The sequence below is a fragment of the Papio anubis genome, chromosome 8 (genome assembly GCF_008728515.1).
Source record: "Papio anubis isolate 15944 chromosome 8, Panubis1.0, whole genome shotgun sequence".
Lineage (NCBI taxonomy): Eukaryota > Metazoa > Chordata > Mammalia > Primates > Cercopithecidae > Papio > Papio anubis.
In genome coordinates this window covers 68573208-68598223 of record NC_044983.1, presented here as the reverse complement: position 1 = coordinate 68598223, position 25016 = coordinate 68573208, and the positions used below count along the sequence as shown (strand labels likewise).

At 39.2% G+C, this 25016-nt stretch overlaps 1 protein-coding gene across 1 annotated transcript in view; it reads right to left on the bottom strand.

Annotated features, from left to right (window-relative positions):
• Window positions 1-6806: 6806 nt before the first annotated feature.
• Window positions 6807-25016, bottom strand: part of KCNB2 (potassium voltage-gated channel subfamily B member 2) — a 488419-nt gene continuing 470209 nt past the window's right edge. The window contains exon 3 of the mRNA XM_009213206.4: window positions 6807-9218. Coding sequence (XP_009211470.2) covers window positions 7065-9218 — 2154 coding nt within the window. The 3' untranslated portion in view covers window positions 6807-7064. The remainder of the gene's footprint in view (window positions 9219-25016) is intronic.

Below are 25016 nucleotides of genomic sequence, written 5' to 3'. Positions count from 1 at the left end.
TCTTTATGCATTCACTGAATTTTTTATGGTTTAATATCATACCTCTTTAAAATTGCATAAGTTTGAAACTTGGCTATTGTGTGACAAGATAGTGTCACACACTAGTTTTTGTAAGTGTTTTGTAAGTTACAGGTTTTTCTTTTTCTCTTCTCTTTGGTTTTGAGCTAAATATTAATAGGAAAAATTTTGCCAATTCTTTAGTGAGATTTTCATAGAATATGTACATTTTTATTAATTAATTCTAGTGATAACATTTTGTTGGATACATAATTTGGGTAATAGCAATACATGTTTGTTTCTGTGTATGTGTGTTCCTTACAAAAATCTTCCTGTCATTAAACATTATGATGTGAGTATAATTTACAGGTTGAAAACATAGCCTAACCCATACACAAATAAGAATGTTAGAAACATCTTGCTTTAAAGATGGGCCAGAAATCTGGCTGTAGTAGAATTTCTGGTCAGTGCACACAGATGTCTATGGGCAGTTTAAAACCACCTTTTTTTTCAAGAGTCAATTCAGGAGTATTTCAGGCTCTACTTGTAATCTTCAAGTAGAATGGAAACTGGGTTTTGGAGTGAGTTAACCCAAATAGCCTTATCATTACAGACCCATGAATTTTTTTTTTAAACCCACCATTTTGAGTTCTTATCTTGCTTCTCACTAATGGCAGAAAGGTCAAAAGAGCATTTACTGTGTATCCCAAGTGTAGACTAGGTCACTGCTAAACATTCAGCTACACTTGTGATTTTGTTTTGATTTTGGAGGTAGGAATACTCTGAAAGTGCTGTGCAAAGGGTAGCAAGAGTTTTATCAAATATTTTGGAAAAAGAAAAAAAAACCTGAGATGTAATCACTGAAAAAACAATGCCTCGGTTGGAACTGAGGTTTTGGCTATATGCATGGGACTGAAGGTGGTTTTCAAGTCCTGCTTAAGGCATCCTTTCTTGGCCTGTACAATTCCACCTTCTCTCAGACTGACCAGTAGAGGGCACTCGACACAGGGAATAACAAGCCGGATGGCGGAGCGCCCCTGACATCCTCTCTGAACCTGTATCTTTCCACTCTGTTCTGTCCTCACTATTCCGTGTCAGTTTCCCTGCGTTTTGATTTTGGAAGTCTATTTTAAGTGTTTGGTATACCATCCTAAGTCTGTTTTAGGTTGAAATGGAGCAAAAATAGTTAAAGGAAAAACTATGTAGCCATATTGTTGGCCAGCATTGCCCACCGTGGAGGGAAGATAAACATTGCTCAGATGGGCGTTCGGCTTTCATAAAATCAGCAGCTTGGGGTGGCATCTAGCTCAGCATACAGCCTAGGATTTAAAAAAATCAAACAGAACAGTTATGGGAGTATAAAAATGATCATTTTCAAAGTCATTTTTGGCTAGAATCCTATTCTGCTGAAGTGGGAAATGTCTTCATTCAAATACATTGTCACTAGATTTCAGACAGCTACTGCAATTTTAAGCATGGGTGTTTAGAAACCCTATGTGGTGGAAATTCAGATTCTAGATTAGAGAATGGAAAAAAATAACTTGAGTCTGAAGGAAAATAAAAGGGAGTTATAGACATTCTCCAACAACAAACTCAAATCTACTGTCATACTATTATTAGCTCACTATAATCCACTGGAATTGGATTTTACTTGGGAATATAACCTCTTAAATATGAAACCTCTGCTAGACTGTAAACTTGAGGGAATGAACTGTACCTAAGTTAATTTTGGGCACATAGGAGACCCTCAATACATAATTGTTGAATAAAACATTTTATCAACAGCAATCTGGAAATTTCTGTCAGATGATAAGAAATAATTTCTTCAGGAGAGAAAGTAGAATTGGAATTATGGCCTGAATTCTAAATTTCCTATAAATAATAAGTATTTAGTCTAAATTTTATGCAAGTGCATGCCTATACCTAATATAAATTTATCTGCTTAAAAACATTTAAATTTCCTTACATTTTTCTTAGTCTTTCTTCTTTTTTTCTGTACTTATATCTTTGGCTGGCCTTGGGTGACCTTATTATTAAAGACAATCCCCCACTTCCCTTTATTTATATGTGTATTTACAGGTTAAAATCCTTTTAGACTTAACAAGGAAGAGATTATGGTAAATAAGGATTTATACAATTAAGTTAGGCTGTTTTAAAAAGGCAAGTAGAAGAAATGGTCATTGAAACCACTAAAGGATAGCATTTATGTCACTACGTCACAATAAATACTAAACTGAATAATATGAGGTGTTCACCAAGATTTTGGAGTTGGGACCTTTCCTCTTTCTTAGTAGGGATGGGCTTTCTTTTACTTTCTCTCTTTTTTTCTTCTTCTTTTTTGTTCTGTTTTGGGGGAGGGCAGTGCAGTGGCAGAATCCATATGGATCTAGAGAATAAATACCTTGAGTCAAACTAAGTAGTTTTTAAATATTGAATTTTAAAAATCTTTCATTTAGGAATTTAGAGGACTAAGCAATGATTAATGATAGATCCCTAAAATGTTGCCAATAGTTAATAGGAAGAAAAAGCATTAAAATGCTTTGCTTTTAATAATATAACCATCAAACACACTATTAAAACATAAACTTTTAAACAGACTTTTCCACTAGTATTAAATTTTGCTCTAGTGATTTGTTACAGACTATAATTAGCTATTTTGACAAGCAATATATCTAATAAAAATTTATTTTTCATTGTATCAGATAATAAGGAAAGACAACACATAACCTCACTCAGACGAACAATTTGTTATTTCAAGTGTGAAATCTAAACTGTGATTCTAAAATAATTACAGATTAGACTATGCCATCCATCTACTTTTTAGGAAAACAGTTCTTTGGAAAGTCATTTCATTTGTTTCTGTTGTGTGCTTCCCTGGCTTGATAATTGAATGGTTTTTCCATCCTCAGAAAAGACATTTTTCAGTAACCCAAATCCTCAGCTTGGTTTTAAGTGGGCCAGGCAGTAAGCTCCATGAAGCCAGGGGTTGTACCCTAGCACCATACCGGGATGCTCAGCTAGTATTTGAATGAATGAACAGTGAAATGATTATCAAATTTAATTAGACAATATTTTTGAACTTAGAAGTATTTCTAAAGTTCTATTTGCTTTTGTTTCAGATTAAGTGTCTTCTGCCACCCTCTGCTTGATGAGTATGTCATGTGATATCATGAACAATGAATTATTTAACCAAGGAATGTATATCTTACGGTCAAAATTCCAAATTGGGAAACATATATGCAAAAGATGGTCAATGCCAGTTCTCTCATGTTTTTACCATTTGGCATCATCTACTGTAGCTTTAAAGAAACTGTGTGACTATAAATACACCTCCAGTTTTATTTACATATTTTTGATATTGTTAGAAAAAAAAAAAATCAAGCCTAACTAAACATACTTTCCTGTAGTATATTGGAATGCCAGACTTGAAGCCAGATGACGTGGATGAGGCCAAGTTCTATTCACCAGGGACGGGTGTGAAATTGAGCAAAATGTATAACCCCGCTGGTCCTTTACTGAATATTCAAAAGGCTGTTGTGGGATAAGAAACTATAAGTACTCTGTATACATATGGCTTTTTTTTTTTCTATTCAAATTTCAAGAGAAAATAGTTGAACTGTTGACTCTCCTAGGCCAGTGTCTATGGGAGAGTGAGACTGTTTTGAGAAGAAATTAATGGGAAGACACTTGGCACATATTCTCCTTGTTACCAAATCTAGTTATATCAGGATAATACTTGATCAAATGCTTGCTTGAAAGCAGCTGGTTGTGTCACAGTAGATAAATTTCTAGTAAAAATGTTTAGAGATGAATCAAGTCAATTCCAGGCACCCACTTAGCATATCATCCTTGTGTGTGTGGTCTGACTCAGGACACACGTTGATGCACCCATTTCTATCCTCGTAGGATTGGACTCAATCTTTGACCTCAAACAATATTGTGGCAATTTGTGCTGGTTGTTAAGAGAGTCAGAAGAATCAAATTAGATCAAATTAGCCATATGTGGAACTGAGTTATTTTGTAGTCATTCAGATAATTCTCACTTGTAACAAGGGGTGAGCGCTCTCAGCAGCAGAAACCTCCAGTGGCCCTCAGGGAACCAGTCTCTGTTCCTGCCATTCATGCAGTACATCTCAAACTGGGGATCTATTTTTCCAGGGGATACAAAAGATGTATTTAAAGTTATACAAGTATCCATTTTACTAGTTGGTAAATAATATAAAACATTATTTTAAAAATATTTAAACACATGGAATATATAAAATTATAAAGTAAAATGCAGCATTTACATGAATTTTTAGTGTAAAACATAAGACTTCAAAAGCACTCTGTGCTTGGGACATTCCCAGACCATTCCAGGCACACATGTTTATTCTCTGCGTTACGTGCAGTTCGTGGAAAAGGCTTAGGAAGTGCTACACAAGTGCATCCTGGGAGCCTTCAGTCCCCACACTGCCTCCTTGTGAAACACTGAAGTCAAAGATGTTTTTTAGAGGAGCATTTTCTTTTTTCCCTAGCTGAAGACTTTTGGCTCAGAGGAACTAAGAAAAATGGAAGGATAAGCTTTCCATGGGTTGTACTAGAAAATTCTCTAAAACTTAAAAAAGTACCTTAGAATGAAGAGAAAAAAGATTTTGGGGAGGATGCTTCTAGGGAGGAATGTCTAGGATTCTTTGACTAGGCAAGCTTTCTAATATTAAACATTCTGGAGCAGTGTTCTCAGCAGAGGGCCTAACAGACATAGGAAAGGTGGGCATCAGTCAACTCTTAGCGCATTAAGACAAGTCCACTTATACAGAAAGATGAATAAAAAGAGTTGAGATTCATCAATAAGAGACGTTTGAAAATAATTGCTTCATGAGGCTATGTAAATAAAATGATTTTCATAAATTATTTGCTATTCATCCAACAGCAGATATACCTGTTTGACCTTGAAAAACTATAGATAGAAAATTCAAACACTCTATTTACAAAACTGATCAATATTTAGCTTTAGACACTGAAATAAGCATGAGTAATGTAAATATCAACGATTAATGACCATAAACTCTTAAAGGTTATGTTTTGAAACATGATACACTAAAATCACTAAGATGAAAATCACTAAGAAATTCTAAGCACAGTGAAAAAAGAAATGTTTAAAATTATTTTTAGCAGTAGGTCTGCTTGTGTTTCAACTAAGATCAAAACTTGTTTTCTTATCTGAGATATAATGACCAGATTCTGTTAATGAAGAAATGTTTTTCTTTAAAGTCTTAAATAAGAGTCTAAATATTTGGGCTATTTTTTCCTTTTAAAAATAAAATAAAATTTAGAATTTTTTCTTTAAACAATATATTGTGCTTGAAATTTGGCCCAGCATCTTCCTATTTCCCTGAATTGTACACACGCACGCACACACACACACAGACGGGTACAAAGTGCTGAGGCAAAATCTGGACCTTCCTGGGAGACCAAGGAGTCATATTAAAGTCTTATGGGACCTTGGAAACAATTTTGTCTTGATTTTTACTGGGGCAAAACTGAGACCAAGAGAAGTTGTACAGGCTTGCCTAGAATCACACATCTGGTGGTTGCAAATTTCGACCAGAGCCTCGATTCCTGTGAAGCAATGTGAATTAAGATGAGCTGGGTTCTAGCACAGACTTCACCAACAGGCAATCTCTGGTCAGTGCCTTCACTGCTCTGGATTTCACCGTTCCCAGTAAAAATCTCTGAAAGTCATTTTGAACAAAGAGAGTCCCAATCACCCCCTGAAAAGGTTGGAAATGCAAGGGGGTGTTTCTAGTTGCTGTAATTATAGGAGGGTGTGACTGCCATCTGTGCTCTGGGTTCTGTAATTCATATCCAGCAAAAGGAACAACTTCCTCCCACACATTGCGGTGTCCCCCCACCTCACATCCCATGTTGAGAAATATAGGGTGACCCGTTACCACGCCTGGGTTCTTTTCGTAGCAACTCATTTCCCAGCCAACTCTATGAGTGGCGGTGGCAATCTCACTTAAATGACTCTGCTTTTAGTTTGTCAGGTCACTTTTTGGAATTTCCATTTTGGCATATCTGTATTCTATTTTTAGAACTTTAGTTAGAAAAGGTTATGTTATATTGGATACAAGTGGAAAATACAGTCATCTTTAGGTGGCCAAAATGCATTTCTTAAAAGAACTAATTTCCAAATGTAGACTGCCATTAAAAACATTTAATTGTATGATATAACCTTTTAAATAATTTCAGGTTTTTTAAAAATGCATTCCTGTAATTGGGTGTGGCATGATATATAACTTATTGGCAAAATTTCAAATATTTTGATATCTGGTCATTAAATCTTGCCCATGTCTATGATTTATAAATGAACCACAAATGCCACAACTAAGCAGAAGCAAAAAAGTAAAATGCAGCCTATGAATTATATCACAAATAAATAAAAAATACTGTATTCCTTTAAACAAATGTACTTATAAGAGCTTTATAAGTCAAAGCAAGATATGCGAGATGGTTTAAGGAGAGGTTGCAATTTTGCAACAGGAAGTCTGTACAGCTCCTCCAGGCAGTAGCTGTGAAGGAAATACCTGTGTCTCAGAAACTTGTTTCCATGTGTTCATGACACTTTTGCATCCAGGCCCCATTATTTACAAAGTTATGCATTTTGCAAGCTCACAGTACCTTATTCCTCATAATTATGAATGCATGCAATGACATTTCATCCTTTCATATGAAAATTCTAAGCTTCATTGTAACAGAAATGTTAAGACTTGAAAATCGGCCTACAATTTGAAATGAAAGGATCAAAAATGTCAGACATTGCAGAATACTGGTTCCTAATAGAGCTCTTTTTATTTGTTCACTGTTCTTCAGTCATTTTTGTTGGTTTGTTACAAAATTCAGTCTTGACTCTTTATTTAAACAGTATTTAAGCTAAACTGTTCATGCCATGCAAAAATAACATTTTATGCACTTTTTTTGGGGAGGGCTTCCCATTTTTTTAGTTCACAGGCATTATTAACCTCATTTTTAAGAAACAAGTTTTTTTTGTTTTTGTTTTTTTAATTTATTGCTTTTGTAACTAGTCACATGCTGGTTTCACGTGTGGGACAATAACCTGTGTCTCCTGGGTTGGAATGAATTTCTGGGGCAAACAAGTGGTTTTCCATCTTGCACCCTTCTTGACTGTCCTTTTTGACTTCACTCACAGCATGGTAAATGTCTTGCCTACAGTTGTGACCTGTGTCCTGCGGGGAGGAAGAGTCCACACTGCCCTCTTCTCTTAAAGGGTCTCTCCCATCACTAGGCTTATCTGCAAAGCAATTTGGGCTGGAGTCCCCCTGCTTCTCCTCCCTTGCCCCTGGGAGCTCTAAGAAGTCTTCGTCTTCACCAGTATCTATTTCAGTGAAGCTCCTCCTCTCTCTTGAAGAGAAAGGGAACAGTTTCTGCTTGGGAAACCTGGGAGACAGCCCTTTGGAAGGTCCCTGACAAGGTGCTGAAACCTCAGCACCCAGCAAGGGTCTGTCTCCCTGGGAGGGGGTTTCTTCTAAGAGGATGGTACTGATGTGCTGCGGGGTGGTGAACGAAAAGTCAGCTGCTGTGACTGGCAGTGGCCTGGCTGTGCTGGGTGGGGTCTGTGGTGCACTGCCTCTATTTTCCTTAAAGTTTACTTTGAGGGATCTGGACTTTAGTGGCTTGCTGCCTTTTAGAGAGCTCTTAGGACTGTCGGTGGTATTGTCAGACTGCAAAGGACTATGTAGCCCACATTGGGAGCCACTGGCATCGAGGTTCACAGTTATATCGACTGGGGCATACTCCAGCATGCCATCCCTGGCAGCAGGCCCTTTCTCTCTGGATAGAGTTAGAAACGGGGGGCCCCTAGCTCTTTGGTGCTCTTCTGTCCCTGGGAGGTCTGTTGGGAACTTCATCTGCAAGTGAGAGGCGGAGGGCGGCGGCAGGGGCGATCTCTCTGTCTCTGTGAAGTCAGTGGCACAGCTGGTGAAGCTGTCGATGCTGGAGGTGCTCTTCATGTCCACAATGACCTCGGTCTGTGCCACGGCCAGCTGCTCCTGTGGACACACCACTTCTTCCATTTCAATCTCTTCTTCATATGCAGATGGCCTCTCAGGCTTTTCTTGGCAGTCTGTGTTTGGGTGAGAATGAGGCTGTGTCTTGGTGATTTCATTGTACAGCATCTCCAGTTTCTGGGCACTCAGATGCTGTGGGCTGGAGGAAGACGTGTTGTTCAGCTGCTCGTGGGAGTCTTTTTGGCTAACCTCCTGGTACTTATTCTCGAAAGACTTGTTGGAGCTTGTTTCCGACAGAGCCTTCCTGGCCCACTTCCACCTGCTTGGCGACAGGTGATTATCGTCGGCGGAGTCCTTCGTGTTGGCGGACTCTCCGGCCTTCTCCACAGCCACATCTATCAGTTCCATACTTCGCGCGAAGGCATCTTTTAAGTTCATAGAAACGATGCTTCCATTCCTTTTGGCCCGCTCAAGAGCCTCCCTCCTTTTAATTGCTTTCTCTTGGCGTTTCTGCTCCTTGTAAAACTCAGAAAAATTGTTCACAATAATTGGGATAGGAAGGGCAATAACCAGAACCCCAGCAATACAGCACAGGCCTCCCACGATTTTCCCTAGTAATGTCTTAGGGTAAATGTCACCATAGCCGACAGTGGTCATGGTGATGGTGGCCCACCAAAATGATGCAGGGATACTGGTGAACTTGGTAGCATCTTCATCCTTCTCAGCAAAAAATACCAGGCTGGAAAATATCATTATCCCCATGGCCAGAAACAATATCAACAAGCCCAGTTCATTGTAACTCCGCCTAAGAGTGAAACCCAGAGACTGTAGGCCTGTCGAATGCCTGGCGAGTTTCAGGATCCTGAGGATGCGCATGATTCGGAAGATCTGGACCACGCGCCTCACGTTTTGGAACTGTAGCACGCTCTTGTTGGACTCCGTGAGAAAAATGGTGACATAGTACGGCAAGATGGCCAGCAAATCAATGACATTCAGTGGGCCTTTGAAGAACTTCCATTTATTTGGTGAGGATAAGAATCGCAAAAGGTACTCCATGGTAAACCACGCAATACACACAGCCTCCACATGTGCTAATTGGCGGTTGTCATTGAGTTGTCCAAATTCGTCCGTTTCCTGCAGCTCCGGCAGTGTGTTGAGAGACAAAGCAATAGTGGAAAGCACGATGAACAGGATAGACACGATGGCCAGGATCTGGAAAAGAGAAAAGTTCAAGTCAGCAAATCCTCTTAGTTGCTTAGGCAGCTAGGAGACAGATGGGGTGGTGATTCTTTTACTAATATGGAACGCTCCAAGTTCTTCCAAGAAGATTATAAGAAGGTAATTTTACAACTTAAAATTTCCTAACACAAATACTTCACTTAGAAGCCTAATGTACATTTAAATTCCATTCTCCCTCCACGCTCATTGTTCTTAGGAACATGTGTATAGGCATCCACCATTTGGATGAGGGCCACGTATGGCTGGAATAGTTTTTGCGGGGAGTAATTATCTTTCCTCTCTTAGTTATCTGTAATTTTTCTCTCTTAACCACCTGGTTTGTGCTTTGTTAAGGGAATTGTCTCACATGCCACATAAGCTAGACAGAATTGATGATCTCTAGGAATTTCATTCTACAATTAAAAATAAACTCAGACCGACACCTGGAGAGAGAACATGGCACTCAGTACAACAATGCTTCTTCTAAGAACGGATACTATTCACGTGGCAAGCACTGACATCAGAACCAAGTCAGTATGGCCTTTGTCCTCAGATGTGTGGACTTCTGGCCAGCATCATGTGGAAAAGGATATACACACTAACTTCAAAGAGTGCAGGAAGGTTTCATAAAGAAGAGTTTGAAGAACATCCCTGATGATTTCACTGCAGGGCTGACATTCCAGGTGGCATGATGTCAGACGTGGAAGAAAAGAGGAAGAGCTTAGAATGAAGTAAGGAGAGGACTAGTGACTGGGTTTTAGAGTCAGGCAATCTGAGCTCTGACCCTGGCTTTACTACTTATTGGGTGACCTTGGGCAAGTTATTTAACCTCTCTGTCTCAAAGTACAGATCTGTTGAATAAAGCCAACAATTATAGCTACTTTGCAGCTGTTATAAAAATTACGTGGCACACAGACATCACTAAATAAATGAAATAACCCAGAACTGCAGTCTGGAAGGACAAAGGCCAAGGACAGGTATGTGGAATATCTGTAAAGCCATACAGGACATAGACAGCCCAAGTGGGGATTTTCTCACCAAACCCCAGCGTTCTAGATGTATGGGGCAAGCAGAAGGATGAAGATTTGAGGGTAATGCAAAGGAAGTGCTTCTTTGCTTAGTTAAATTGTGTATTTAGCATACTCAATTTTTGGTGGAGAAGGAGACCTCTCTTACCTAGTTTAGGTCTGGCTTGGTTTCATCTGACCTTTGCCAGTGACCTTGGCAGGTGTCATTGGTTTCAGTTATCATATGTAGCTCTGGGAAACATATTCTGACAGTGACTGTTTCATTTAGAGATTGAACATCTAGTAAACATTTCAAAGGGCAGTGATTAGATACTTTAACGCCACACAGCTCAGTACACATTAGATTGTTAAAAAATTAGTTTACTCTCTAAATTTCTCCACTTCTGGGTTATTCTCCTTTCACTTCCTCCCTTCTCCTCTTTACGTTTTTTTTTTTTTTTTTTGGGTGGGGGGCGGGGAGAGGGGGAAAGGTCTTGCTGTGTCATCCAGGCTGGAGTGCAGTGGTGCAGCCTCGGCTCACCGGCTCACTGCAACCTCTGCCTCCCAGGCTCAAGCGATCCTCTGGCCTTGACCTCAGCCACCTGAGTAGCTGGGACTACAGGTATGCACCACCACGCTTGGCTAATTTTTTTTTGTATTTTTCGTAGAGACGGGGTTTCGCCCTGTTGCCCGGGCTGGTCTTGTGATCCACCTGCCTCAGCCTCCCAAAGTGCTGAGAGCCACTGTGCCTGGCCCCTTTACATCTTTCATTGTTTTCTTCTTCCTCTTCTTCCAACTTCCATCTTTCCTCCTTAAATTGCTATAAAGTGAAACAATAGTATAATGCATTTCAGAATGTGTTGCAGAGTAAATAAAGATTTACGGACCTTTAACTTAATTAGTATTTTATACTTTTTTTTTTTTCTTAGAACTAGGTTAAATACTTTCTACTTGAGAGTACTTCAGAATTTCCTTTAAAAATATGGATCAGTGAATCACAACAGAAAAATAAAGGTCCTCTTTAACTCCTCTAAGAGGCTGTGAAGGCTAAAGTTAGAAACTCCCTTGAGAAGATTTAGATAAATCCTTGGCTAATAGATTCAGATGGTTTTAAAGGCAAGTTGGGAATGCTCACCTTGAATGCCAACCCTCAGAGGCCAATGGCAGCATAACATGTGCCATATTCTGCCACTAAAATATTCCTGAAAAATCAGTGGTCAGATCCCATCCATTCCTGTGCTCTTATCATAATGAACCAAGGTATTTTTTGGGAGGTCACACTGTTGCTAATATATCTTTGGACATTTTAAGTATTGGGCTTACTGCCATTCTTCTTGTACTGACAATCCATACTCTAGATTTTCCATATCTAATCTGTTCATTTGTAAATTTTGAATGCATTTTACTGATGTTTATCACTTCAAAGAGAGGAGAGAAGTAGAAATGCAAATGAATCCATTCTATTGTCTTCCACCTTTCGGCAAAGGATAAAGTGAAAGGTCCGAGGGTGCCTTCAGTCCTTGATTCCACAATCAGAGCTAGACTGTAGGTCACTTTACTTCTGCAGCTAATTTTGAGAAATCATGACGGAACACAGTAGAGTCCTGCTGTAGTCTATTGTCTGGTTGGCCACAGCTTAACAAATATGACCACTTTAACACTTGGAAATTTGGCATATGCGCAACAGGACTTAGGGCACATTCTTGAAGACAAATAGTTACTAAGGGAAAAACTAATCATTCAAGCCCTTAGCCGTTCCACATTCACGTTAAAGAGAACCATAGTTACTGAAGTGCATTATTATCTGTCTCATGTTGAAATTCAATTTGTCAAAACCCATTTGCTCTCAATTTAGAGGAAGGACTTATTTTAAACATCTTGTGAAGCTTGGAGCTCTCCCAGAAAGACATCACTTTAGACAAATGATTCAATAAATACCAAGGTGATGTGTTGGTGCAATGAGCCAAATGCAAGTTTATTGTGTTATTGTAGAGTTGTTTTTTTTTTTAAACACAATAAATATAATAAATGTGAAATTTTGCTTTAAGCTTGAGGATGCACTTCAAAACATGAATATTTACTTTATAGCAAGCTCTTGTAGCACTTACGTGGCAGGCCAGGTCTCACTAACGCAGGTCTCCATAACAACTGTTTGAGCACTGACTGAGTGGTTAAGTTACATACTAAAAGCTGAAAGAGCCAATGCCCTTATATAAAGGCTGGAGTGTAACAAAAGCCCACCAAGAGTTTTGCCCAGGCCTTTCCTGGACCTTGAAGCATGACAAGATAATGAAGGAAGTCTTAACAGGACCTGTCTAGGATTAAAGAAGTTTTATTGGGGGTCTAAAGGAAACTCCCTAGGCCTCCACAAACAAGTTTTTTGGGGGTCTGAAGGAACTCCCCAGACTTCTGTGATTTAGCAGGAGACAAGGGTAACCACCCCAGCACCTGGACCCATTTAGATTAGGTAAATTTACTGAGGCTCCAGAGGAAGGTCTTCAGGACTCAGGCCTTTGTTATAGATTAAAAGAAGTCAATCACTTTTGTCTTCAGATGAATGCACACTTACATGTAGATATATAGCTTAGAATGTATATAAGCTCTGGAAAACTTTGTAATTTTGAGTTGGTCTGGAGATAATTTCCAGGCCTTCTCCCTGGTTACAGAAATAAACTCCCTCCTTTCTCAATTCCTCTGCATTTCATTATTGGGCCATGAGAATAAGCAGCCTGACCCTTGGTTTGGTCCAGGAACACTTAGGTATTGCTTAGCTTACCACAACCATTCACAAGTTAGAATCTCACTGTCTCAGGTGTTTTTTTGTTTGCTTGTTTTTGAGACAGTGTCTGGCTCTCTTGCCCAGGCTGGAGTGCAGTGGCACGATCTTGGCTCACTGCAACCTCCACCTCCCAGGCACAAGCGATTCTGGTGCCTCAGCCTCCCAAGTAGCTGGGAATACAGGTGTGTGCCACCATGCCCAGCTAATTTTTGTATTTTTAGTAGAGACAGGGTTTCACCATGTTGGCCAGGCTGGTCTCAAATGCCTGGCCTCAAGTTGATCCACCCACCTTGGCCTCTCAAAGTGGTGAGATTACAGGCATAAATCACCATGCCCCACCTGCCTCAGGTTTTTAATCTCTTTCACCTCCAACAACTGACCTCTAGAGCTGGCAGGAGTGAACTATTTCAGCTCTAGCAAACAGAATTATGTGTGCATATGGCCAGGGAAGTGGAGATTCCAAACAATTAACTGCGTGATGTTGGTTAAACCCTTTGGAAATTTGGATTAGGTCATCTGCAAGGTCACTTAACCTCCAACATTTGGTGATTCTCTGTCTAAACCAAAACATTTCACTAATTCCAGTCATGTCTGTCAACCAAACCCAGGACAAGTCACAACTGATGCTGTCATTTTAGTTGAATGTCCAAAGTAAAATTTTGTTACATAATGAGCAAAACATTCAAAAGAGAAGACTGAAAAACATTGTGCTGTGTATGTTCTAAGCATTTAGTTACTGGGAATAGACATTCTTTCTGGATACAACCTTTCTTTCCCCCTTGAATCACTTGGATGATTACGTGATTTCTTCGCTTAGACACAGACATTTGCAGGATCACAGGGAGTTCAGAAGAGGGCTCCCAGCACTCGCATTAGTAGGTACCAACATTGGCTGTATTGATTTCTGTTTGTGGGAGGAAGTAAAGCAGCCGGAGACCTGCCTCAATTGAACCAGATTGTTGATTTTAGTCCTTTGAAGATAATGGATGTTTTGTGGTGGAAAGAAGCACAGGACCAGCAATTCAAACACATGGTTCTACCTCCGCTTGCTGCATGCGCAAGCCAGGTCCCTCTCTGAGCTTCAGTTCTCTCATCTGCAAAATGAGGTGCCTCATACTTGCCTCGGTTGCCTCAGAGGGTTATTAAGGCTCAAACTGGATCATGTGCATGAAAGCATCCTGCCAAGTGCAGAATGTGATAAGTGTAAGAGATGCTGGAGATATGTTTGGAAAATGCCTTTAGCCAGCATTGGGAAAGAATAAAAAAAAACAACTGTTTATCTCCCAGTTAAATACAATTCCAGAACTATTTAGTGCTCATTTTTAACACTTTCAAACACATTCACCTAAGCAATGGTTTGCATGACAAACCTAGACAATTGAATCTTTTTTTCCTTAGGACTAAACTATCTAGTTTGCAGTGTTTATTAAAGAGTTAAGCTGAGGTTTCTCCAGGTGAACTTGACCTGTCTCATGTCTTAAAATATGTTTTTTATAAAACTGTATGTGTGTGTGTGTGTGTGTGTGTGTGTGTGTTCCATGTAATCAAAAGTAAAGCCCCACAGGAAGGTAATAAAAGATCAAAAAATGTAAACTTAAGAATGCTGTATATTCCATTTAATAAATATATATTTGCAAGCATAATTTGTTAAACTACCACATACACATCTTAGATATGTGGAGATCTAGAATAAAATAAAAAAGTGGAGGTGGCTCATGCCTGTAATCCCAGCACTTTGGGAGGTCAAGGCGCACAGATCACTTGAAGTGAGGAGTTCAAGACCAGCCTGGCCAACATGGTGAAACCTTGTCTCTACCAAAAAATAAAAAAAAATTAGGTGTGGTTGCGTGTGCCTGTAGTCCCAGCTACTTGGGAGGCTGAAGCATGAGAATCACTTGAACCCAGCAGATGGAGATTGTAGTGAGCTGAGATTGCATCACTGCACTCCAGCCTGGGTGACAGAGGAAGACTGTCTCAAAAAAAAAAAAAAAAAAAAAAAAGAAAAAGAAAAAGAAAGTGAACAGAAGTCCTCACTTTTCTCCTTATCAGTTTTCTAGCTCTTTGAAAAGATAATTCATGAAAACCTGAGGGAGAAAAAACAGATTTTGAATACTTGGAGTGTTTTGAATTTTTACACCAGAGTATTTATGGCTCTATTCAGATTCTATAACACTCTTCTTTTTCCTGTTGGAAAGTGTTTTCTTTGGTCTCAGGATAATGCTAATCATAAATCTTTTTTTGAGAGGGAGGCCTTAAAGGATTCATGGAGGTTTCTACACAGAAAAGGGATAAAGGACATTACAGACTGAGGAAAACGGTGGGCAAAGGCTTTGAAGCCCAAAAGATGATGGTTTGCTCAAAAAATTCCAAGTACTTTTGCGTGGCTGGGGGCATCCATAAAGAGGCATGACACATAGGGGTTTGTGATTATTTCAGGACTGCTGCATATAAGGGTATAGGCTATAAACTGGTCAATTCCAGAAAGAACCCATCAAGAGATTATAATGTGAATGATGCCTCCACCTTTTGTGCAGTGCACAACTTGCACAACCAATTGCGAGAGCCTTGATTTCAGAGAAGTGAGTAGTGTGGTGTGGTTGAATGCAGGTGGAGGCACAGAAAAGAGTAGGGGGCTGGTGTGGTGGCTCACACCTGTAATCCCAGCACTTTGGGAGGCCAAGGCTGGTGGGTCATCTGTGGTCAGGGGTTCAAGACCAGCCTGACCAACACAGTGAAACCCTGTCTCTACTAAAAATAAAAAAATTAGCCAGGCATCGTAGCATGTGCCTGTAATTCCAAGTACTCAGGAGGCTGAGGCAGGAGAATCGCTTGAACCTGGGAGGTGGAGGTTGTAGTGAGCCAAGATCACACCACTGTACTCCAGCCTGAGTGACACAGAAAGATTCCATCTCAAAAGGAAAAAAAGAAAGAAAGAAAAGAGAAGAGTGGGGGTGAGACATTTCTGGGGAATTGGATGATGGACAAATTCTGAAGGGCACTCGGTGTAGTGATAAACAGTTTGATGGGCTTCCTTCTATAGACCAGTTTTCCTCAAGGTATGGTCCCCAGAACAACAGCATCAGGGCAGCAGCACTGGCTTTATGTGGTACCTTGCTGGAAAGGCTAACTCTTTAGCCCTCCATGCCTTCTGGATCAGAAACTCCAGGGAAAGTCACAGCCATTTGTGTTTTAACAAGTTCTCCACGTGATTCTGATGCTTGCCAAAGCTTGAGGACGTTGCTGTAAGGAGTAAAAGCCATTCAAGGAATTCAGGCAAGGCAAAGATGTGCTCAGATTTGCATTTCACAAACATTAATGACTGCAATGATACGACTGATGTGGTGGGCAGGGTGCAGCTGAAGATAAGACAATAAATTTTTAATGCAATGGCAGCAGCAAAGGGAAAGAAGGGGATACACTATACAAATATATATGAAGTAGAATCTCAACGCTGCTTGCTATGGAGCTAGAAGGATCTAGGACTTCTCATGTTTATGATAAAATTTACCAGGAAGATTGAGTAGCTCCAACAAATCTCCACTATTATCTTATAGAGGTAGAAAAAGTGATCCTTGACTTAAATCATCTTTCCCAATAATATTTCCTTATGTTAAGAGAAGCTAATGGATGCTGGGTTTAATATCTAAGCGACGGCATGATCTGTGCAGCAAACCACCATGGCGTACGTTTACCTATGTAACAAATATGCATATCCTACACATGTACCCCTGAACTTAAAATAAAAGTTGGATATAAAAAAAAGAAATGATAAAATGAAAATAATAAGTGTGAACACATTTTAACTAGATTTTATAAGTTGAGAGCAAGATAAATAAAGTTTGTGTGTTCTGGAAAAAATATTTCCTCATGTTAAAGAGTATTCTAATAAGAGCTTTAGGCTATGAAATTTCTCTTAGAGTTAAACATTTCTTTCTCTCTCTTTTTCCTTCAACATTTATTTTAAGTTGTTGGTTACATGTGCAAGATGTGCAGATTTGTTACATAGGTAAACGTGGTTTGCTGCACAGATCACCCATCACCTAGGTATTAAGCCCAGCATCGCTTAGCTATTCTTCCTGATTCTCTCCCTCCTCCAACCCCCAGCCCTGACAGGCCCCAATGTGTGTTGTTCCTTGCAATGTGTCCATGTGTTCTCATCGTTCAGCTCCTACTCATAAGCGAGAACATGCGGTGTTTGGTTTTTTGTTCTGGAGTTACTTTGCTGAGGATAACGGCTTCCAGCTCCATCCATGTCCCTGCAAAGGACATGATCTCGTTCCTTTTTATGGCTGCGTAGTATTTCATGGTGCATATGTACCACATTTTCTTTATCCAGTCTATCATCATTGATGGGCATTTGGGTTGATTTCATGTCTATGCTATTGTGAATAGTGCTGCAATGAACACGCTTGTGCATGTATTTTTACAATAGAATGATTTATATTACTTTGCGTATAAGCCCCGTAATGGGATTACTGGGTCAAATAGTATTTCTGCTTTTAGATCTTTGAGGAATCACCACACTGCCTTCCACAATGGTTGAACTAATTTACATGCCCACCAACAGTGTAAAAGCATTCCTTTTTCTCCACAATTTCACCAGCTTGGTTTCTCATTGTGGTTTTGATTTGCATTTCTTTAATGATCAGTGACGTTGACCTTTTTCTCCATATGTTTAAACATTCCTCTTTTAAACAACAGTTCATTGGTACATGAGAAAATGATGAGAGAAATACTATATTATTTGCCAGACCTTTCTTCTTTTATAAAATTTTATCTTAAGTGTACATTCTGAAAGCACACAGGGAGAAGACCAGTTTAAGGATCCATTTATACTAGCTGTTCCCTGAAAGCACGCTCATTTGTTGAATTATTTCTCTGCCACTCCAACTTCCAATTTCTGCAAGGAAGTCTTCTAAATTTCCAGAATTAAAGTGCCATTAAAAACTGGCTTTGTTCCTTGGACACCTAGTTGGCTTCATCATCTCATCTATCACCATTAACAGAGAATTGCAGGGATTTATTTCCACCATTATCCCCATATCTAAAGACCATGTCCCAGCAGCTTGAAAGAAAGTAAAAACAAAAGCCATAATGCAATCATTTTTCCTTTTAATGAATCTCTGCAGTAAACCTCTTTTGAAAAGTACTTTTGGGGTCAGCGTCATTAAGACCACATTACACAATGCCAGAAAATAGAAGATATGGAGGGTCATGCTGAAATGGAGTGGCTCTGCCAAGGGAAAGTCAGATGGGAGCCAAATCCAGCCGTATCTGCAGAGAGCTTGTGTGATCCACTTTACATCTGCTATTACGGGAGGCTGCTATGCATTCCAGGGCCCTGTGAACAGTAGTGTCTTACTGAATCTTCTGTTGCAAGCATGACAGGTGTTCTTCCTGTCATGAAGCTAAGCATCACAGACAAGGGCCTTTCACTGAGTCTTATTTAGCCTGTTTGGGCGGCAACTACCAAGGACTCATAATTTGAATGGGCCCAAGCACTTCTGTATTTATTAGAGACTGAGGAGGTGTTTATTGGGCAGAGAGGCCCTGTTTTTTATAGCTGTCTGATGTGGACATTTTCTGCAATCACACAGACACATTCTATGATCTGCTGCAGGGTTCTGCTATGAGGGCTACATAAGACCTTGCCATTCAAAATGTGGTTCTTCAATCTTAGCATCACCTGGGAACAGATTAGAAATGCAGAATCTCAGGCCCCACCCCAGGCCCACTGAATCAGAATCTGCATTTTAGCAAGATTCTCAAATGATTCATATGTGCATCTAATTTGAGAGGCACTGGCCTCAGACATAAATGCATGCCACTTTAAAAAAATCAGAATTGGAGGCTCTCCCATACAATTTTAACCAGTGGATCTCAGTTCTGGGGTCAGGAGTGGATTTTCATGGGCTATGGAGCTTTTCAACACTGTTTAGAGGTTCTGGGATGGATGGATGTAGTTAGCTAGAAAAAACCTTGGAGGTGAGGCTGAAGTGGTCTCTAATTCCACCCTGACCTCCTTTCCCAGCCTGTGCTTGACAGCCATTGCTTGAAACACTTTCACATAACACAATTCAATTTGGTAGTTGAAAGAATGCTGGATTTTGAGTCAGATGACTTGACCCTCATCCTGGTTCTGTATTACTGAATTAACTGCATGACCTGAGTCAAAACACAGAGCCTGTTCCTTCATCCATAGACTGGTGCTAATCATGACAATTATGTTTACATTAGTAGGGTGTAGTGTTGAAATTATATAATGCATGTGAAGATGTTTTGGAAGTTAGACATTTCTGTATAAATGCCAATTTTTAATGATAATTAACTCCATTTTAAAAATAAATGAACTAAAGATTTTGGGCAGAATTATTAACTACTATATAATGTTAGGGGTAGAAGAACTTTATCCTTATTACGTCCTGTTTGACATTAGTGCCTCCTTTCTTATGTAATTGCCAGTTAGCCCATTTCTGTGCATGTTGCTGACTGATTTCAATAAGTTTGGTAGAGATAAATATATAGTCTGTAAACCAAAAATAAGATTCTAAGCCCCCCAACCAATTGAATGAACCACCCGCCACTCCTTGACCAAGGGCATTCTAAATTAACTGGAAAAACTATTTCAGGCCATGATGGGAAGTGGGGGTCGGACATGCCTCATTATGTGCTTTACCCTTTGGAATTCAGGGACAGCTGACCAGCATATAACATTAAAGCGGAGACCTTAAGACTGACAAAGCAGACTCTGTAGCAATAAGATACCAACATGACAGATAGCAGGCCCTAAAATAAATCTAAGTATTTTACCCCACAATATATTTCTTTTACATATTTTGAAATGGCCCTACAAAGCTGTCTTTTGTGGGGAAAAATCTGCATTCTGTAGAGAATTCCTTTCCATTTCCAGGTCTCCCTCACAAACCCCTTATCTAGGAGAGAATTAACTAAGAGTCAGGTACCTTTTTAACTCTGATAAGAAACACTATCTATTCTTTCTGAAGCCTTCTACCTGAAGGCTTCATCTGCATAACAAAAACCTTCCTCTCCACAAACCTTTATCTTAACCTAGACAGTCCCTTCTATTGATTCCAGGTTTTTAGACCAACTGTTTCAACCAATTGGCAATCAGGAAACCTTTGAATCCAGCTATGACCTGGAAGCTCCCCCCATCCCCCAACACCCACTGCCTGAGTTGTCCTGCCTTTCCAGACAAAACCAATGTACATCTTACATATATTGTTTGATTCAAGTCTTATGTCTCCCTAAAACATATGAAACCAAGCTGTAGCCCAACCACCTTGGGCACGCATTATCAGGACCTCCTGAGGCTGTGCCATGTCCTTAACCTTGACAAAAATAAGCTTCTAAATTGATTGAGACCTGTTTCAGATCCCGTCTGATTTACAGATCCCTTTGGGAAATCAGCATACTGGGTTGAATAGTGTAATGGTCTGAATGCTTATGTCCCTCCAAAGTTCATGTATTGAGACTTAATCTACAATGAAATAATATTAAGAGGTGGGGCTTTTTGGGAAGTGATTGAGACAGAGAGGGTCTACTCTCATGAATGCAATTCGTGCCCTCATAACAGAGGCTGAAGAGAGCATGTCTGTCTTTTCCACCATGTGAGGACACATCAATGATGCCCCATCTTTGAAGCAAAAAGTGAGCCCTTACCAGATACTGAATCTGCTGCTGTATTCATCATAGAATTTCCAGCCTTCAGAACTGAGAAATTAATTTCCGTTGTTTATAAATTACACAGTCTAAGGTATTTTGTTATAGCAGCAGGAATGGACTAAGGCAAATAGTATCTTCCCAGAATTCTTGTACATCCAAAAGCTCAGAATGTGATCTTATTTGGAAACAGGGTCTTTGCAGATGTCATTAGTTATGACAAGGTCATATTCAATTAGGATGGGCCCTAAATCCAATGACCAGTGTCCTTATAAGAAGGCCATGAGAGATATAGAGAGGCCCACAGATGGCAGATAGCTATGTAACAACAGAGGCAGAGGTTGGAGTGGTATCCAGGACTGTCAGCAACCACCAAAATCTAGAAAGAGACAAAGAAGGATTACTTTCTAGCACATTCAGAAGAAGCACAGCTCTGTCCATACCTTGGTTTTATACTTCTAGCTTCCAGAACTGTGAGAGAGTACCTTTCTTAGCCCGAGGAAATGAATATGGCCAGGTTATATTATTCAGTGAGAAGATCCAGACTTTAATGAGAGATAGAGCTAAGAACACTCACAGAGCCGTTTCATACATTCCTTTCAAAAGTAAATCTAATGTCATTTGAAAAGGACAGTAAAGTCATAGGGGTTTGGAACCTTAGTCAGCAGGAAAACCAATTTAATTTGGAGAAACTAAGTTGTATTTACTGCTGGAAGTATCCATAGTTACGATTTGTTAAATAGGTAATTAACACCTGCATTCTAAATAGCAGCCCAGGACAAGTTAGAACGTGTGGTCCGAGAAGCTGTAAAAACCACTCACACCAGTGGGATGTGGGAGAAATATAAATAAGGAAATACTACAAAATAACAGATTAAAACAGTTAGGTTAGCAACACGAAATTTCTCTGTTGTTAGGAAATTTAAAAACCAATTTTTAAAACACTTCCTCTAGTGGTGGTTTGTAGGTTAAAGGTGCTGAGGACTTCTCATCCTGTTGTCTAGATAAACCCATGTTTACATACGAAGCACCAGTAAGTTTAACTATGTACTGTAACTCATCTCTCTGCTGTTCAGCTCCGAGTCAAAGCAGGTCCTGCAGAAACGTGGTGGTAGTTACCTATGCGTGGCTCATCAGAACAGCATTTTTTCACATTGTGGGTAGCAATCCATTGGTGGATTATAAATCAATTTCATAGTCATAATCAGCATTTTTAAAAAAATGTAGAATAGAGCAGATGAGAGTAGAAAACAAAATATAAGAAAGGGTAAACAGTGTTTTGTAAAATGTTTGTTGATGTTTGCATATGTATACTAAGCCATATTCCTACCCCAAATGATGATAATAATAGTATTATATCAAATTATAATAATTATTACACTTTGATGATTCATATGAAGGTAACATGATCCCAATGTTTCTCAAGCTGAACTTTGGATAATTTCACTCAATAAGAGACAAGGTAGGTTACCTTCCGCACTCTGCAAAAAGGGACAGAACTCTTGCTCTTTTGACATAACTTTAGCTTAGGACTTCTACAAATTATCTACCTGTTATACCCCTGTGTATACCTTATCTACAACTTATTTATATGTGTATAGTTTCAGTGTTATGGTCCTATTGGTCCTTTCTTAGTTCTAACATTTGTATTTCTGATCTTTTGTTTACTGCTTTTGTATTCTGTTGCTAATTTGGGTTTTAAATAAAGTAGTTTACTTCATAATATTTCCTAGGGAATAAGTTGGGTTGATACATTTTCATTAATCACTAGCAAAGCTACTTAGTACTTAAATCTTCATCAAAAGAAAATGCCATATATTAGATTACACCCGGTCTTTAGTGCTATAGTAGGACAGTATTTTTGTTATTACTTTATTTTTTGAGACAGCGTCTGGCTCTGTTACCCAGGCTGGAGTGTGGTGGCATAATCAAGGGTCACTGAGACTTCCACCTTCTGGGCTCAAGCCGTCCTCCCACCTCAGCCTCAGCATCCTGAGTAGCTGGGACTACAGGTGCACACCACCATGACCAGCATATATATATATATATATGTTTATGTTTTGTAGAGGGGGGGTTTTGCCATGTTGCCCAGGCTGGTCTCAAACTCCTGGGCTCAAGTAATCTGCCTGCCTTGACCTCCCAAAGTTCTGGGATTATAGGCACAAGTCACTGTGCCTGGCTAGGACATTATTTTAAACTTCTGATGAAATCCTTCAATATTTAAGAAAAGTTAACATTATTGATAGACTATTGATTGATATTGGTTTCTAAATATGTGGGTTTTTTAGTTATATGATTTGCCTCAAAATAAGAAAAGAGACCCAATTTTTGATTAGGTAAATATTTATTCATCTTACATGACTTGAGATCTAGTGATCTTACATGACTTAAGTTATATATAACTTAAGTAGTTAATTTTAAAATAATTGATTCAATAGTTTTAAACTATAATATTAGCTTATAGGTCACATTTTGGATTCAAATCTCAGTTCTCTCACACACCTGGCTATGAGGAATCTACTCTTCAGGTAATAGAGGTGACAGCATTGAGATTAGAGCTTAAATATATCTAGTACCTAGTAAGTGCTTTTAAATAGTGGCTAACACTGCATGTATTCAACAAATAGTATTCATAGATGAAGACATATGTCTGCAATAATATTTGATTATCAAAGCAAAATTTAACCACCAAGATATTTAGTCTACAGATAAAAATACACCGAGTATATTATGACAAATGTCCAGATAATTTTCACATATAGCCTAAACATTTTCATGTTTAAATTTCTTACTTCTTATGTAGAAGTTTAAAATACTTCTGTAATTTCAAGCTAGGGATCCTCACTTGGTCGAATGCAATCAGTTTGTCAGTGGTAGACCTACATATGGTCAATCTATCACAGCCTGTGGCCACACCTTATTTCCTGTAGTCTGTCAAATATTCATCAGCTGCAAAGGGGAGGTGGCAGGTCACGTCTGAAGGCTACCACACGTATCTTCTCTTCTGATGATGGAAAAAACAGTGGTTGTTCAGAAGCCTATCTTTTGTGTGGTACACAACTATTTTGAATCAGTCCCAGTTTAAAAACTACCCATTCCCCCCACCCTCCCAAAAGTCTTTCTTAATCTCCATAGGCAGAATCACTTCCTTCTGTGGTTTTCAGGAGCCTAAGGGTTCTTTGGATGTGCCTTGTGGGGCCACTGCTGAGAGAAGGAGAAGACTTAGTGGACAAGGCTATGGGAACTCCACTTTGGCCATGAACCAGGTGGAGCTGTTCCTGCGTATAGTGCTGAAGATGCTTAAATATGTAGAGAAGTGAAAAATTCTCACAGAAACACCTTAATGCTATGGTGTAACATATGCATGCATATAAATACATGCGTTTACATATATAAACAGATGTATATCTCCTTTGGAGATGATAATACTGATAAATATTGCTAGCTGTGCTTGAAGATATGGTGGAAAAGACCTGTGGGTGCCCAAAAGCCCTTTCCATTCTATTTACTCACAAATAGATGGTATTTTATTTGTGGCCACAGCTGTTGTTTGCAGAGTTGGTCACTGAGCACAGTGTTGTCTTTCAGACTTGTAGGTTTTCTAAATGCTAGGCTAGTTTTTTGTGTGCTAGGAATCTAAAATTTGACCTCCTAAAACAGGCAGAGGGAATGACTAAACACATTATATTACGATAGCACATCAAACTGCAACCCAGTGAGTCCTGGCTGCTGCTGGCCAGCTGCACCACATTAAATGGCCTGTAGGAGGCTGAAAGCTTTGTGCACCAGGAGAGACTGAATCATCGATTTTCTCCTACTATTGGAGTAATATTTAATGCTTTTGAATCATTTATATAAACATAACACAATATACAAAATGCATTTTGCCACATTATTTATAAACTAGTTTAGAATTCCTTAAAAAGGGGAATTTTGGAATTTTTCCAGGTCTGAGTACTTATCTTAAATGCTTATTGAATATATGTTATTTCCATCAAATTTTTATTTATGCAAATGCAATCCAACAAATACTATCTGTAACCCTTAGGCTTTCTTTATCTTATTTTCTAAGACATTAAGCTAAGTGAAACAAATTCTAAGCTTTCTACATAAATAAAGGAGTTAACATAATAATAATAAAAATATGCCCGGTGTCATTCTCACAACCCTATTCTCTCATTGCTTAAATAGTGTTTGCTTCTGAGAGTCTAAGTAGACAAAAGAACAGAGCACAGACAGATGATGACTTAGCAGTGCTACAGAAGACACAACTTTTATGCTGCTTGATCTTTTTGCTTTAAAGTTCTCATCCTAATGATGTGGTTG